At 37.7% G+C, this 17,729-nt stretch overlaps 3 protein-coding genes across 4 annotated transcripts in view; all 3 read left to right on the forward strand.

The window, feature by feature from the left end:
- LOC104740712 (GDSL esterase/lipase At1g20120-like) overlaps positions 1-1,841 on the forward strand; it is a 2,752-nt gene extending 911 nt beyond the window's left edge. The window contains exons 2-6 of one of the 2 annotated variants that reach the window (XM_019236332.1): positions 158-442; positions 661-791; positions 923-1,156; positions 1,242-1,497; positions 1,598-1,841. In XM_019236332.1, coding sequence (XP_019091877.1) covers positions 158-442; positions 661-791; positions 923-1,156; positions 1,242-1,497; positions 1,598-1,797 — 1,106 coding nt within the window. In that variant the 3' untranslated portion in view covers positions 1,798-1,841. Of the gene's footprint in view, positions 1-33; positions 443-660; positions 792-922; positions 1,157-1,241; positions 1,498-1,597 lie in introns of those variants that run through there. The other variant, XM_010461392.2, reaches the window with a different exon arrangement.
- Positions 2,630-4,934, forward strand: LOC104740713 (anther-specific proline-rich protein APG-like). Its single transcript, XM_010461395.1, has 5 exons — positions 2,630-3,461; positions 3,553-3,683; positions 3,769-4,032; positions 4,299-4,545; positions 4,646-4,934. Exons 1-5 carry the CDS (start codon positions 2,684-2,686, stop codon positions 4,840-4,842), a joined length of 1,617 nt encoding a protein of 538 aa, XP_010459697.1. The 5' UTR covers positions 2,630-2,683; the 3' UTR covers positions 4,843-4,934.
- On the forward strand, positions 6,253-13,351 carry LOC104740714 (GDSL esterase/lipase At1g20120-like). The gene is made up of 6 exons (XM_010461396.2): positions 6,253-6,549; positions 11,417-11,544; positions 11,871-12,001; positions 12,084-12,317; positions 12,806-13,061; positions 13,158-13,351. Exons 1-6 carry the CDS (start codon positions 6,314-6,316, stop codon positions 13,349-13,351), a joined length of 1,179 nt encoding a protein of 392 aa, XP_010459698.1. The 5' UTR covers positions 6,253-6,313.

The raw sequence follows: 17,729 nt of genomic DNA on the forward strand, positions 1-17,729 counted from the left end.
TTTTTTTTTTTTCTTATCAGACATTAAGAACATATAGCGAGCATGTTGAAAGATATTGTGGTTTCTTGTTCTTGTTCTTTTTCTAGTTCGAAACTATCTCGATGTGTTTTGTTTATCTCACTATTTTTTACCTTCTTCTTGGCAATGCATACTTCAGCACATCGCTTACAGCGAGTTCCAAATCCAGGACCTGCCCCTGCCCCTACACCAAAGCCAAAGCCAGGTCCTAGTCCAGGGCCAGCCCCTGAACCAGCGCCACCTAGGGCACATAACATGACATTTCCGGCTATATTTGCCTTTGGGGATTCAATCTTAGACACAGGAAATAATGATTACATTTTGACATTGATCAAAGCTGATTTTCTCCCCTATGGCATGAATTTTCCAGATGGAGTTCCCACCGGCAGATTTTGCAACGGCAAAATCCCTTCTGATTTTATAGGTGACTTGCCAGCCTCCTTGTCTTTTATCATCATAACATGAGACTAAACATATAAACTATATACATACAAAAACTATTCATGCTTCTCTATCTAAGTAGGCTTCTATGTAAATGAATATACTTACTCTTAACTAGACAATGTTGCAAAAGATAATAGAACTTTTCCATGTATATTTTCATCTTACGAAAGTTGGTTTTTCTGTTTCTGAATTTCACAGCGGATTATTTAGGAGTAAAACCAATTGTACCGGCATATTTGAGACCGGGACTGACCAAGGAAGATCTTCTCACTGGTGTATCCTTTGCTTCGGGTGGTTCTGGCTTCGATCCTTTGACACCTATTGTAGTAGTAATAACGTCAATTCTTTGGTTTTTATCTCCTTCATTATTTTATTTTTGGTTTAATTATCTCCTTCATTATTAATATTTCCAATTGATTTGATTTGGTTTTGAACGTGTTATCAATGTTACTATATGTAGAGTGCAATACCTATGTCAAAACAGTTGGCATACTTTCAAGAATACATAGAGAAAGTGAAAGGCTTTGTGGGAAAAGAGAAAGCTGAGCACATAATATCTCAAGGTCTAGCCATAGTGGTAGCGGGCAGCGACGATCTGGCCAATACCTATTATGGTGAACACTTGGAAGAATTCTTGTATGACATCGATTCATATACCACTTTTATGGCTAACTCTGCTACAAGTTTTGCTATGGTACGTGAATCTAATCCTCTGATCCAATTTTTGATATGAAATAGTAAATAAATCCTAATGAATATGAGTTTAAATATATTGGCAGCAACTTTATGAATCAGGAGCAAGAAAAATAGGATTCATTGGTATTTCTCCCATCGGGTGTATACCGATACAGAGAACCTCAAGAGGAGGACTTAGAAGAAAATGTGCTAAAGAACTAAACTTTGCAGCTCAGCTTTTCAATTCCAAACTCTCCACAAGTTTGAATGCATTGGCTAAAACCTTGCAAAACACCACGTTGGTGTATATTGACATCTACGCTGCTTTCGATGATATGATTCAAAACCCCCAAAAATATGGTAATCATGCTCAACTGCTAACTCTTCAATGGTGTTTTTGTGAGACTGAGTTTTTGAGATTATGGGTTTTTTTTTCTTTCTTTCTTTTGAATTTTTGCAGGATTTGATGAGATTGATAGAGGATGTTGCGGGACGGGGCTATTTGAATTAGGTCCGCTTTGCAATAAATTTACATCACTTCTTTGCAAGAATGTGTCTTCTTATATGTTTTGGGACTCTTACCATCCAACTGAAAGAGCTTATAAGATCTTAAGCCAAAAGTTTGTAGAGAATGACATGGGAGCTTTCTATGAAAGATAAATAAATGTAAATTTAAGATATACATATTTTGATGATGTTTGAGATAGATTAATTTGGCTAAGTAAAAGTAATTTAAAGATGCCTCATTTGGATTAATGTTATTAAAACATGATTATAATTGTATTATACATATAGATAGATTGGTATGGATCGAGAAATACAGTTGGTTTTCTAAAGATTGATATTGACATATGATATGAATTTGACCGAATAAAAACCAAAAAAAAGTATAAAAGAACAGAGTGTAAAATGCTGTTATAATTGTGTGATGAATTTGACCGAATCATAACACCTTCTTCTTGTTTCACTTGATTAAATCCATCTCATTCCAACAAAGAGGGATCGGAGAGAGAAAAATGATTGGTGGAAACAAAACTTTAACTAAAGTATAATCTAAATCATATGATATGGCCATTAAACGAAAGTCTAAAAGAAAGCCAATCCACTAGGAACTTCTCACCCTCAGACACAGTCGCCCTGTACATGCATCAGCTTTTGGAATTGATGTTACTAAATTTTGTGGGAAGCTATTTATATATATACATTATTAGCCAAAAAAAAAACATTAGTTACTCCAATAATCAAAGATAGTGAAAATTAATATAGTTTCTTTCTCATGAGTTTCTGTGGATTCATGAGTTACGAGAGATGCTAGGAAGAGTTAAGTTCCAGCTTGTAACTAGAGACCGAATATAAGGGAGGTCTCAAATTGTGTGATGACAGAAGCCTTGAGACACATGCAACTTGAAAAAGGCCACATAAATCGCATGTCCCGATATACGTAATGCATTATGCATATATATACATGCGCACGCACATATTGCCATGACGACAGTGGCAAACACTTGAATGAAAACTGTTATTTCTTACTACTGGTAGTAAAACCATGACGCGATCTTCCTTGGTCGATTCTTGTTCATATTCGAGAATATCTCGTTGTATTTTCTTTCTCTTATCCTTTTGTATCTTCTTCTTGACAACGACCAATGCTCAAGTCATGCATAGACGGCTCTGGCCTTGGCCAATGTGGCCTCGGCCGTATCCACAGCCGTGGCCGATGGATCCACCAGCATTTGACCCATTACCTAAGCCTTCCCCACCACCTAGCCCATCACCAAAACCTGTCTCACCACCAGGACCATCTCCATGCCCACCAACACCACCAAAGCCGCAACCCAAGCCACCACCAGCACCTAGCCCATCTGCCTGCCCACCACCAGCACCAAGCCCATCTGCATGCCCACCACCAGCACCTAAGCCCCAACCAAAGCCACCACCAGCATGCCCACCAACACCACCTAAACCAGCGCCACCACCAGCACCAAAGCCAGCGCCACCACCAGCACCAAAGCCAGTCCCATGTCCATCACCACCAAAGCCAGCGCCACCAGCTCCAAAGAATAAGCCACCACCTGCCCCAACTCCAAAACCTATCCCAACACCACCGCCTGCCCCAAAGCCAAAACCTGCTCCGTCACCACCTAAGCCAGAGAACAAAACCATACCGGCCGTATTTTTCTTTGGGGATTCGGTCTTCGACACAGGAAATAACAATAACCGACAAACAAAGATGAAAAGTAATTATCGTCCCTATGGTATGGATTTCAAATTCGGAGTTGCCACTGGTAGATTCAGCAATGGAAGGGTTGCTTCCGATTATCTAGGTTTGTACTCTCGCTATAAAACATGATGAGAAAAGAAGTAAACCCAATTTCAAATTAGTTACATTTTTTTTTGTCTCCTTAATCCCAATAGCCAAATATCTTGGAGTAAAAGATATCGTACCTGCATATTTCGACTCGAAAACACAACCAAACGATCTTCTTACGGGCGTCTCTTTTGCCTCGGGTGGTGCTGGCTACAACCCTGTGACATCCAAAGCAGCGGTAAGTTCGAATCAATTTTATCATCATTGTCATATGATTTATTGTATTTGCAGCCATAATCATTCATTTGGTTTATTTAAATCAGAATGCAATACCAATGCTCGACCAATTGACATATTTCCAAGACTACATAGAGAAAGTAAATAAGGTAGTAAGACAAGAGCAGACTGGAGAAGTGTTGGCAGGTTTAGAGAAGACCAATAAGATAATATCCAAAGGAGTAGCAATCGTCGTAGCGGGAAGTAATGATTTGATCATTACATATTTTGGAAGTGGTGCTCAACGACTCAAAAATGACATCGACTCCTATACCACTTTCATTGCTGATTCTGCCGCCAGTTTCGTTTTGGTACGTGTTATTTATATATATCCTCCTATTTTATGCTTTTCTAACTTCATAAATTTACGTCCAAACATTATTTAACTTGCGAAATTAGCATACTTTTTTTTTTTTTTTTTTTTAAAAAAAATTTAGGGACTTAAACTATTGGGCTACAAGCCTACATATGTATAAAAGATTACGTCATTTTGGGTATATTATGTGACTCGATTATCAAAAATGATATTTCAATTCGTAAATAATATAAAGTAAATGTATAAATTGGGCGTATGCAGCAATTGTATGGATATGGAGCAAGACGTGTAGGAGTGATAGGAGCACCACCACTTGGATGTGTACCATCACAACTAGTAAAAAAAATGAAAAAATGCAACGAAGAGCTTAATTATGCTGCTCAGCTTTTCAACTCTAAACTCATCCTGATCTTGGGTCAACTGTCAAAAACGCTACCAAATTCTACATTGGTTTATATGGACATCTACACTGTCTTCAGTCAGATGCTAGAAACTCCCGGGGATTATGGTAAATAATTCATTGTGACAATTCATATAATTTAACGCTATAGCTATTTATAATATACGATCATGCATGCATATTAATTTTTCAAAATATTTGCATGCAGGATTTGAAGAGGTAAAGAAACCGTGTTGCAAAACAGGATTATTGAGCGCAGGTGCCCTCTGCAAAAAGTCTACATCGAAAATATGTCCCAATACATCGTCTTATTTGTTTTGGGACGGTATGCATCCTACTCAGAAAGCTTATGAAACTATAAACAAAGCACTTGTAAACGAATACGGTTATATTTTATCTAAATAATAACTTCTTTTTTTTACATTATTTAGCTCATACGAAAATAAAAACTTTTGCAATGTAATAATGTGGAATACATGAGCCGTTTCTGTGACTAATTATTAATGTCGTTAAGCAAAACAACATTTGAGATAGTACTATGAAAGATTTTTCTTTTGTGTTAAATGAATCCTTATCCAGTCATGTTCGTGATGTACTAAGTTTTAGTCTGTAATTCTGAGTTCTTGATTTTTGTATGAACAATTTAGTTAAATTCTATGATTTATATCCAGTGTATTAAAAGAATAAAACTAACACAGTAAATTTTAGAATATGATATAGTTTCTTAAGAGAGCTGTGTGCGACTTCATCAATTTAGTTTGTGTCTACGACTTTACGCTGATAGACAAACGCTTTTGCATATAAGCTGTTGAAAATTTGAAATGATAGCGATCAAAATACAAAGTTAGTTCATTCGAAAATGGCATTTAGATCTTTGAGAAGTTGAAACCAATTCCGAAGCAAACTAAAATTAATTTTGAAAGTTTAAAGTTATACTTGATAAAAGAAAAAAGAAAAAAAATCAAAGAAATGCTCGCCTAGTTAAAGCTAAATATTAGGAGGTTCGAAAATGTGTGATCAAAAAGAGACACTATAATTAATTTCACACTCGGTCACGTACATTGCATGTCCGAGACAACTTATTTAGTATTTTTGTCATTATAACGTAAAAATAAAGAAAAATTTTTAAAAATAGCACCAAAATAAGTTTTTTTTTTTCAAATTTAATACAACATCTCTAAAATTCCAAAAATAGCACCAATTAATCATTCAAAATTAAATCATAAATTTAAAATACTAAACCATACCTCTCAAAACTATATCCTAAATGTGAAATTGAGAACCCAATCATAAAATAAAAATTCTAAAAATTAATTTTAAATATTTTAATATGTTAAATAGTGCTATTTATGGAAATTTATGGAATGTGTGCTATAGTTGTCCATAAAACTTGTTATAGTGTTATTTTAGGGTATTTCTCAAAAATAAAAAATTAAAGATGAATCATATTATATGGATACTAAGATAAAATAATATAATGATCATTTATGCTTCTATTTGAGATATGTTCAACTATACAGTTTCTTTCTCAGGAGATTTTAGTAAACCATATATGGATGGGACATGAGAGAATTAAGTTCGATTGGCAACTGGTTTACACTTACGTAGGAACACTGTTTTTGTTTAACAAAAAAAGAAACAATATACTGCTTTGGATCCTAACTAATCCTCATAACGTGTGATAAAAGAAACCTTATGATATACGCAACTTAGACACGGCACAAAAATCGCATGTCCAAAAAAGATTAAGATGTATACTGTTACACATACACAGAATTAATGACATCATTAGTGGTATAAACACATGCAAATTAGTATCGTTTCTACATTTTTTTCATCTACAAATTTTGTTAGAGAATTGTATAGGCATAGAACCATGAAACAACATAGGCTGATTTATTCCAGATTAATTGGATGTGTCTTCTTTCTTTTATTATCATTTTGTTTTTGTCTCTTCTTCGTGACCACCACCCATTCCCAAGTGAACCACCACCGACGTCGACGGCCATGGCCACTGCCAGAATCAGGGCCAGGCCCACCACCCAACCCATCTCCGTCACCACCACATAACAAAACCACACCGGCAGTGTTCTTTTTTGGGGATTCGATCATAGATATGTAGAAGATATAACAATGGGCCTCAACACAACCTCAACAAAGGCCCAAATCCAGTCAAGCCCACATGTTCAAATACAACAGAAGAAGACATTGAAGACAACATCTCACCCTGTCGCAGTCACGCCTGCAAGCACGAAGACCGTTCGTACGAAGGTGAAAACGACGTCTCCAGACAAGACCAACTGCTCTAATAAGAACAAATATGCACCTCTGCAATCTCTGCAAAACAGAGGATGACTCACCCTAGACAGTTGTATATTCTAGATTGTTCTCAAGTAGTGTATATAAGAAACTGTAAACACTCAAAAATATCATTATCGAAAATATAAGTTTACAAGACAAATTCACCTTTGTTCTCTCTGTTCTTTCATGGTATCAGAGCCATTCTAAGCTCTAACAGGCATTCTAATGGCTTCCTCATACCCGTTTCCAGACAATGTCCATGTCTCGAGTTCTGTCACTCTGAAACTCAACAACAGCAACTACTTGCTGTGGAAGACTCAATTTGAGTCTCTCCTATCGAGTCACAAGCTCATAGGGTTTGTCAATGGAGCCGTTTCTGCTCCAACAAAGACACGTCAAGTTGTCCAAGACGATGTCTCCAGTGAAGTCACCAACTCGCAGTATGAGTCTTGGTTCTGTACCGATCAGCTTGTCAGGTCGTGGCTGTTTGGGACTCTTTCTGAAGAAGTGTTAGGTCATGTTCACAGCCTCCCCACGGCTCGTGAGATTTGGCTTGCTCTCGCCGAAAACTTCAACAAGAGCAGTGTCGCCAGAGAATTCTCTCTCCGACGCAGTCTTCAGCTTCTGTCAAAGAAGGAAAAATCTCTTTCTACCTACTGTCGTGAATTCAAATCCATTTGTGACTCCCTTAGCTCCATCGGCAAACCAGTTGACGAATCCATGAAGATCTTTGGTTTCTTGAACGGTTTAGGTCGAGAATACGACCCTATAGCAACTGTCATTCAGAGTTCCTTGAGCAAGCTCTCACCTCCTACGTTCAATGATGTTGTGTCAGAAGTCCAAGGATTTGATAACAAACTCCAGTCGTATGATGATGCATCTTCGGTCACTCCTCATCTTGCATTCATGACCGACAAGACAAATCCGTGTGCTCCTCAGTTTCAACCCAGTCAGAGAGGTCGTGGTGGTCGATTTGGCCAAAACAGAGGCAGAGGAGGCTACACTACTCGCGACAGAGGCTTCTCCAGCACCAATCTGTCTCTCCATCTCAAGGACAGCGCCCAATCTGTCAAATTTGTGGCCGCATTGGTCACACAGCTATCAAATGCTACAATCGTTTTGATAACAACTATCAAACTGAAGTTCCCACTCAAGTGTTTGCTTCTCTTCAAGTCTCTGATGATAGTGGTCGTGAGTGGCATCCAGACTCTGCAGCTACGGCTCACATAACATCCTCGACGTCTGGACTGCAGGAAGCAAAAGCTTATGACGGAATTGATGCAATGATGGTTGGTGATGGAGCTTACCTTCCCATCACACATGTTGGATCCACCACCATTTCTTCTGCTAAAGGTACAATTCCCTTACATGAAGTTCTCGTATGTCCTGATATAAAGAAAGATCTCTTATCTGTGGGCAAGTTATGTGATGATTATCCTTGTGGAGTGTTCTTTGATTCTAATTCAGTATATATAATTGACTTAACCACTCAGAAAGTGGTGTCCAAGGGTCCTCGTAGAACAGGACTATATGTGCTGCAGAATCAAGTGTTTGTTGCGCTCTACTCAAACCGTTAGTGTACAGCAACCCTGGATACTTGGCATCATCGGTTAGGACACTCAAACTACAAGATTCTACAGCTCCTTCAAGCCAGCAAGGAGATTGAAGTGAATAAGAGCAGAACTTCTCCCATTTGTGAGCCTTGCCAGATGGGAAAGAGTAACAAGTTGCAGTTTTTTTCTTCTGATTCTAGAACTTTAAAAACCCTAGAGAAAGTTCATTGTGATCTCTGGGGGCCATCACCAGTTGTATCAAACCAAGGGTTCAAATATTATGCTGTTTTTATTGATGATCACTCAAGATACTCTTGGTTCTATCCTCTGCGTTTGAAATCCGACTTTACCTCTATATTCATGGCGTTTCAAAAGTTAGTCGAGAATCAGTTTAATACAAAAATCAAGATCTTTCAAAGTGATGGAGGTGGAGAGTTTACAAACAACACCTTAAAGAAACATTTTCAAGATCATGGCATTCATCATCAGCTATCCTGCCCCTACACTCCACAACAAAATGGCCTTGCTGAGAGAAAGCATCGACACTTGGTGGAACTCGGTTTATCTATGTTGTTCCATAGCCACACACCGTTCAAATACTGGGTAGAAGCGTTCTACACTGCAAATTATCTTGTCAACCTTCTTCCCTCCACAGTCTTGCAGAATGTAAGTCCACACGAAGCTCTACTACATGNCTTGTGGAGTGTTCTTTGATTCTAATTCAGTATATATAATTGACTTAACCACTCAGAAAGTGGTGTCCAAGGGTCCTCGTAGAACAGGACTATATGTGCTGCAGAATCAAGTGTTTGTTGCGCTCTACTCAAACCGTTAGTGTACNCTTCAGTCCACCAACCGATAGCCTCTGCAACAGAACTACCACTAGCTTCTGCAACAGACCTACCACATGTTCAACATACAACCAACTCACATCCGCAACCTGAGCCTATCCTTGAACCACATGTTCACACACAAGATGAGTTAGATACCAATAATCAAGTCGACGCAGACATTGACCTCCTCTCTGACTCTGACTCTGAAACTGCAGAAGACACTGAAACAGCAGACACTGCAGTCGCTACTGATCAAAGTGTTATCCCTGCTTTACCAACCAACATTCATCAGATGACTACAAGATCCAAAGATGGGATCCATCGACCAAATCCCAGGTATGCTCTGATCGCTTCTAAGTTCACCACTGATGAGCCAAAGAGTATTGTCTCGGCAATGAAACACCCTGGGTGGATTGAGCAGTTATGGAAGAAATTGGCAGAATCCATATGATGAACACTTGGTCACTGGTGGAACCAACCGATGACATGAACATTTTGGATTCCAAATGGGTCTTTAAAACCAAACACAAGCCTGATGGGACAATTGATAAGTTGAAAGCTAGACTTGTCGCCAAAGGTTTTGATCAAGAGGAGGGTATCGACTATCTTGAGACGTTCAGTCCAGTGGTAAGAACCGCAACTATACGCCTTGTTCTCGATACTACTGTAGATCATGACTGGTCCTTAAAACAGCTTGATGTCTCCAATGCCTTCCTTCACGGTGAATTGCAAGAACCGGTGTACATGTCTCAACCTTCAGGTTTTGTTGATCCAGCAAAACCAGATTATGTGTGTAAACTCACCAAGGCTCTGTACGGACTCAAACAAGCCCCACGAGCTTGGTTTGACACATTTAGCAATTTTCTCCTTGACTTTGGTTTTGAATGTAGTACAGCGGATCCATCCTTGTTTGTGTGTCATCACCAAGGAGAAATACTCATTTTGCTTCTCTATGTGGATGATATTCTTCTTACTGGAAGTGATGACCTACTTCTGGAACAACTCCTCAATGCTCTCAACACTCGATTCTCCATGAAAGACCTTGGTCCTCCACGCTACTTCCTTGGGGTGGAGATTGAATCGTTCAGCAATGGTCTGTTTCTGCATCAAACTGCTTATGCTTCTGACATTCTTCACCAAGCTGGCATGTCAGAGTGCAATCCGATGCCAACGCCTCTTCCTCAACATCTAGACAAACCTGACACAACACCGTTCCCGGAACCAACTTACTATCGGAGTCTAGCAGGTAAATTGCAGTATCTTACTATCACTCGACCTGATCTTCAATTTGCTGTCAATTTTATCTGTCAAAAGATGCACGCTCCTACGAACTCAGACTTTGGTCTCCTCAAGCGGATCCTCAGATATCTCAAAGGGACACTCAACATGGGTCTTCCCATCAGAAAACACAACAATCCGGTTTTGTCAGCCTTTTGTGACAGTGATTACGCAGGCTGTAAGGACACAAGACGCTCCACTGGCGGCTTCTGCATCCTTTTGGGATCCACTCTGGTCTCTTGGTCTGCTAAAAGACAATCCACCGTCTCAAACTCCTCCACTGAAGCAGAGTATCGAGCTCTCTCTACTGTTGCTCGTGAACTCACCTGGATCTCATCTCTGCTTCGAGATATTGGAGTACCGCAACATCAACCAAACAAAGTCTTCTGTGATAATCTATCTGCTGTTTATCTCTCCGCCAACCCTGCTCTGCACAATCGCACCAAACATTTCGACAAAGACTTCCACTACATACGAGAGCGGGTGGCACTTGGTCTCATTGAAACACATCACATTCCAGCCCATCTTCAGCTTGCCGATGTCTTCACCAAACCATTACCTCGGCCGTCCTTCACTGATCTTCGACGCAAACTTGGTGTGTCTGTTTCTCCGCAACCTTCCACGCCAAGTTTGAGGGAGGGTGTAGAAGATATAACAATGGGCCTCGACACAACCTCAACAAAGGCCCAAATCCAGTCAAGCCCACACGTTCAAATACAACAGAAGAAGACATTGAAGACAACATCTCACCCTGTCGCAGTCACGCCTGCAAGCACGAAGACCGTTCGTATGAAGGTGAAAATGACGTCTCCAGACAAGACCAACTGCTCTAATAAGAACAAATATGCACCTCTGCAATCTTTGCAAAACACAGAGGATGAATCACCCTAGACAGCTGTATATTCTAGATTGTTCTTAAGTAGTGTATATAAAAAACTGTAAACACTCAAAAATATCATTATCGAAAATATAAATTTAGAAGACAAATTCACCTTTATTCTCTCTGTTCTTTGAAGATACGGGAAATAATAATAATCTAACAACAGAAACGAGGTGTAATTTTCCTCCATATGGTATGAATTTTCCATCCGGAGTTGCCACTGATAGATTCAGCAACGGCAAGGTCGCTTCCGATTATATATGTTCGTATACTCTCTCTCTTTCTAATTTCCTCTTCTTATATTGTGTCGACCTTGGCAAATATGTATTCTATTTTTTTTTTTTTTCATAACATACATTACGCTAATATATATATGTTAATTTCATTATTCAATTAAGACAATATATTTGTTTGTTTCTTTAAGTGAACAGAACTTACTCGATCAAAAAAAAAGAAATTGTATAGTACGTATGATTTTGTTTTGATGCTCTCATAATTAACCATTAATTGTAGACAAAATTTTAAGACAAAAAATGAATTGTGCGTTTTGCAGTTAAAAAAAAAAATGATTTGATTCTAATCTTGTAGCCGAATTTTTGGGAGTAAAACCAATAGTACCGGCATATTTTGACCCCGATGTACAACTTGAAGACCTTCTCACCGGTGTATCATTTGCTTCTGGTGGTAGTGGCTATTACCCTTTGACACCCAAAATATCAGTAAGATGCAAATAAGTCCCCTCTAGTTATATATTTATATGTCTAAACTTTTACCCTAATCATCTGGGCAAAATATAATCAGAGAGTAAAGTCAATGTTGGACCAGTTGACATATTTTCAACGACATATCACGAGAGTTAAGAGGTTAATAGGGAAAGAGAAGACCGATCAACTTTTAGCCAAGGGCGTATCCGTTGTGGTCGCAGGCAGCAACGATTTGGTTATTACATACTACGGTCAAGGTGCTCAATGGCTCAAAGACGATATTAACTACTATACTTCAAAGATGGCTAACTCTGCCGCAAGTTTTGTTATGGTACGTACCTTACATTTATGCTTTTCATCCATCTTCTATTTTTTCTGAAGTTCATAAATTTCACCAAACGTTCGTTCAATTACTTTATCCCCTAACTAATAAGAATATAAGACAATTGACACCAACAACAACAACAAAACAGGATTTGAAAAATTACATAATTTGGTAATATGTCCATTGATTTTCTAAAACTATATATTATATGATTTATTGTAAGATAAGAAAATACTGAAAAGTGAACTATCATAATAACACAATTTTTAAGCAATATATAACTCAATAAATTTAATTTTAAAAGTGACATATGTGGAAGTAAATTTAATAAATTAAGTCAGGATTAATGTTTAATATATGATGATGTACATACGTAAAGTATAAACCGGATACTATATATGGTGTGTAAATTTCCCTTTCAAAGATATCGCTCTACAGGCACTAACGTAATAACTTAATAACAATAACATATGTATATGGATACAATTGAACAGCAATTATATGAATATGGAGCAAGACAAATAGCAGTGCTGGGAACACCACCACTTGGATGCGTACCATTACAAAGAACTCTAAAAGGAGGTCTTCGTAGAGATTGTGCTCAAGATATAAACTATGCTTCTCAGCTCTTCAACGCCAAACTCTCCATCACTTTGGACGAATTAGCAAAAACCCTACCAAATTCCAATATCATTTACATTGACATATACTCTGCTTTCAGTCACATCATAGAATATTCTTCAGATTATGGTAAATATTGGACCATGGCAAACTTGACTTTTTATAAGTAGTACTACTTTCATGGAGATCATGTTTATATAACTCTTGAGTTGAGAATTAATGCAGGGTTTGAAGAAATAAAGAAAGGTTGTTGTGGAACTGGATTTGTGGAAGCAGGTCCACTTTGCAATCGGTTCACTCCATTTCTGTGCTCCAATGTTTCTGCTTACATGTTTTGGGATGGTTTCCATCCAACCCAACGATTCTATAAAATCTTAACCAAGATACTTTTCGAGAAATACATCCACAAGTTAAATTGAGTAGTGAATCACTTACATTATATTAACTGTATGTTTTTCTTTAAGCTCACGTAGTTATAATAAAATGTAGTGTTATTAATTTATTGTAAGTGGAATATATATTGATCATCAATTGATGATGTTAAGAGAAAATTTCATCACTCTTCACATGGTTTTTAAAGACCAATCCATCATTATACAATGTGGACTAACACACACGTGTCTTGAAGTGCACTCATCAACAATAAGATAAAAACCTCGCGTAATACATTTTTTTATTTTACTAAAAGATAAAATACTGATGCCGTTATGAGAATTCTGTCACTGTTCAAATCTAAATCAATCAGTTCATTTAATTGATACCTATTTTCCGGTACAACTGTTTATATAACGATTTTCTTTATTTTTATTTTTACGTCAACATATTGATTATCTACAAGACCCTATGGGTGTGAATGGTTGCAGTGGTTGGGGCGGATAAATCTATCTGCGCACTGAACCGCTTTTTATTTACTATTCAGCAAATGTAGTCCGCAGTGGTGCGGTCCAGATAAAACATAGACAAGACCGATGCGGACCAACTGCGAACCACTTTTGCTTACAAATAGAATTGGTCCGCAACGGTCTGTAATCCGCCCCAAAAATAGAGCGGTCCAGACCATAGACGGATTTGGCCGCCCTGACCACAATTACCATTCAAACCCTAAAACTTATCAAAGTTCTAGTAGTATTATTTTCTTTATGGATTTCATGTTCTCAAGCTATTCATAATAGTAAAATTTTCAGCGGTTCTTGCATTTGGCGATTCGATTCTTGATACTGGCAACGACAATTTGCTCATGACAATGTCAAGAAGCAATTTTATACCATATAGACGCAATTTTCCTTATCATGTTCCAACCGAAAAATTCGGGAACAGAAGAGTTTTATCGGATTTAATTGGTATTAATTGTTTTTAACATATACCAATTTTTTCTAACCACATTCATTGATCATCTATATTAGTATTTTTGCAGCAGTTTTTGCTCAAAAATACTAATAAAGAAATTATTTACATTTAATGCTATTAAATTATGTCGACCTCTTATCATTTTATGGGCCTCTTGATAATAATCGATGTACATAATTTATGGGCCTCCGTTTGTTTAGGTTGTAGAAAAATCGAAGTCCAGATTGTAGAAAAATTTACATTGCAATATAAACGACATAAATGATATCCTTAATTACAAAATAAAAAACCTCCTTATTTGTAGAAAAATCAAATAAGGAGAGATTAGAAGAGACATTTAAGTGCCTTACCTACCATCACTGTATATACAGCTTCCTCTACTATAGTAAGTTCATGATACAGTGTGAATAGACATGATTTATACTTACGTTAACAATCATCGCTGAACCTTCCTTACTCTACTATTGAATCAATCAAATACATTTAATGGCAATCAAATACAAAGAGATTAGAAGAGACTTTTAATGGCCTTACCTTAGTTACCATCGCAATATATACACCTTCCTCTACTATAGTAATCATAAAATCATCGATGCCAAAACTTGCTCAATTAAATGTTATATTGATCTTCTACTTGGTCAGCAAGGATTACACTAACTACTACCCTTTATCACGATACTCTACAAACCATTCTAAATAATTCTACTTGCTATCATATCATCTCACATCTTACACAGCAAAATCGCAAAGATCATTTGCTCTTATTCGTCATGGCAGCTTCATTTGCTCTTCTCCGAGACTGCGTCCCTACAAATCTTCATGGAGGATCCAAGTCAAGCTGATATTTTACCTCTTCCATTTCTACAATCCCAATTCGCCTTGACAAAAAATTACAAGGATCTAATCATCTTCGGCAGTAGAGAACGAAAAATACAAAGAACCTAGATTGATGTCTTTTTGATAAAAGGATATAATGGAGGGTTTAATAACTTTTTCAATCTTTTTTTGAATGTTTTTAATACTTTTTCTGGGTCAAAAAAAATATTCATAATTTTAAACATACAAATTATACTTATGTTTTAAGTAAAAAATAATTACTAGATTTACAGAAATTAGGCAAAAAATTGTCTATATTATTAGATTAGTATATACATAAAATAACATAATATCATTCAGTTATACACATTAACACATATTATTAAGTCATACAATGATGAGAGATAAATAGATTTTTGAAAATAATCAGACAACAAACTTAGACACAAATTATATTTTAATAATTTATAGATTATATTGATAAAAAATAAAATAAAAATTTGTCCCGCGGTACACCGCAGGTCCTGATCTAGTTTTAAAATAAAAAAAGACTATTGTTATGAATAGGAATGTAATCTGTGTGTATTGATAGAACGATCAAAGTATTTATACAAGGGAGATCCTAAATATAAGGAATGTACGATAAGCCTAAATCTAGAGTAGATTACAACAATATATATGTATCCTTATCTCTATACCCCCACCCTCCCCCCCTTCAAGTTCGAGGGGAGAGATCTTGAATCTCCAACTTGGAGAGCAAGTACGCAAATGTCGGAGTAGGAAGAGCTTTAGTAAGAATGTTCGCAGGCTGCTCCTTAGTATCAATGTGATCAGTAGTGATAAGCTTTTCTTGAACTGCATCACGCACGAAATGACAGTCTGATTCAATGTGTTTGGTCCGTTCATGAAAAACGAGATTAGCAGCAATATACAATGCTGATTGACTGTCACAAAACAACCGCATCGGTTGAGGATGCCAAACGTAGATAGCAACTGCTTAAGCCATTTAAGTTCTTTTAAAAGTACACGCCATAACACAATATTCCGATTCAGAAGAAGACATAGACACGGTATCCTGTTTCTTTGTCTTCCAAGATATCGCAGATGATCCAAGAAGAACAATGTAGGCACTAAGAGAGCGACGAGTTAACGCACAACCATTCCAATCAACATCACAATAAGCGGTTAGACGAAGATCAGAATCAGCTGGAAGAAGAATACCGTGACCCGGAGATCCCTTAAGATAATGAACTGTTCGAATGGCAACCTCCCAATGAGCTTGACGAGGCGCTTTCATAAACTGGGACAAAATGTGAACAACATAACACAACTCGGGTCTGGTGAAAGTCAAGTAAATGAGCCTACCTACCAAACGCTGATAGGCTTCTTGTTTGTCAAAGAAGGGACTAGCATCCCGAAGAAGTTTATGATTAACCTCAATAGGTGTAGGAACAGGTTTGGAGCCAAGAAGACCAGTTTGCGTTGAGAAATAAATATGCCTTCTGTATTCCGAGCTACTTCAATGCCAAGGAAATAATTGAGCTTCCCTAAATCCTTCATGTGAATACACTGACTAAGGTAGTTCTTAAATCGCTGAATAGTAGAGAGATCATTACCGGAGATGACAAAATCATCCACATAGACCAATATATGTAGACAAACATTCCCTTTGATGTAAGAAAAATGAGAGTAATCGGGTTTGCTTTGCTTAAAGCCATAAGTCTTCAATGCAGTACTTAACTTCACAAACCAACAATGAGGCGCTTGTTTAAGCTCGTAGATAGACTTACGCAAGCGACAAACCTTAGTAGGATCCAGATTCTCAAAACCAGGAGGGAACTTCATATAAATCTCCTCATGCAAATCACCATGTAAAAACGCATTTTGAACATCCATTTGGTGTACTTCCCATCGTTTGGCAGCTGCAATCTCAAGGAGAACTCGCACAGTTGTAGACTTAGCAACCAGAGCAAATGTGTCAGTGTAGTTGAAACCTTCACGTTGACGCTTACCAAGAGCCACTAAACGGGATTTGTAGCAAGCAATCTTACCATCAGAATGATGTTTGATCTTACACACCCATTTACTACCAATCATTGTCTTTCCAGGAGGAAGAGTTGTTTCATCCCATGTGTGTTGCATTGTAAGAGAAGAATACTCATTATTCATAGAGTCATTCCAAACATCGTCCAAAATTTCTTCTTTATAGCTAGTAGGCTCAATGGCTGAAGTTATAGCAGCTAAGAAAGCCCTGTGCCCTGGAGAAAAATTAGCTTGCGGAAGATAAGTGGCGATGGGATAAGGTGTGTTACTTGGGACCGAATGAGGAGAACCAGGATTAAGAGACAATGAAGCGAGAGAGGGGGAAGCTTGTAGATGTGAAGTCTTAAAAACATAGTCTTTGAGTAAAACAGAGGGTTGTCGCACCCGATGACCACGACCGAGTAACTCAGGAAGACTAGGTGATGGAGCATCAGATTTATCAGTTAACACAGGAGACACCAAAGTAGGAGAAGATGTAGACTCAAATATCGGTGGAACACCAGACCGAGGAGAGATAGGTGGTGAAGATACTGGAGTAATAGACTGTTCATCAGGAGGAGAACTCGTAGAGGGAGAAGTAGGAGCAGGATT

The sequence above is a fragment of the Camelina sativa genome, chromosome 14 (genome assembly GCF_000633955.1).
Source record: "Camelina sativa cultivar DH55 chromosome 14, Cs, whole genome shotgun sequence".
NCBI classification, from domain to species: Eukaryota; Viridiplantae; Streptophyta; class Magnoliopsida; order Brassicales; family Brassicaceae; genus Camelina; species Camelina sativa.

Excerpts from the sequence above, each read along its gene's own strand:
- LOC104740713 (XM_010461395.1), top strand. The coding sequence starts at position 2,684 with ATGACGCGATCTTCCTTGGTCGATTCTTGTTCATATTCGAGAATATCT. Across the intron at positions 4,033-4,298 it reads CTGCCGCCAGTTTCGTTTTG|CAATTGTATGGATATGGAGC; the intron begins GTACGTGTTATT and ends GGGCGTATGCAG. Across the intron at positions 4,546-4,645 it reads AGAAACTCCCGGGGATTATG|GATTTGAAGAGGTAAAGAAA; the intron begins GTAAATAATTCA and ends ATTTGCATGCAG.
- LOC104740714 (XM_010461396.2), top strand. The coding sequence starts at position 6,314 with ATGAAACAACATAGGCTGATTTATTCCAGATTAATTGGATGTGTCTTC. Across the intron at positions 6,550-11,416 it reads TTTTTTGGGGATTCGATCAT|AGATACGGGAAATAATAATA; the intron begins AGATATGTAGAA and ends TCTGTTCTTTGA. Across the intron at positions 11,545-11,870 it reads GGTCGCTTCCGATTATATAT|CCGAATTTTTGGGAGTAAAA; the intron begins GTTCGTATACTC and ends CTAATCTTGTAG.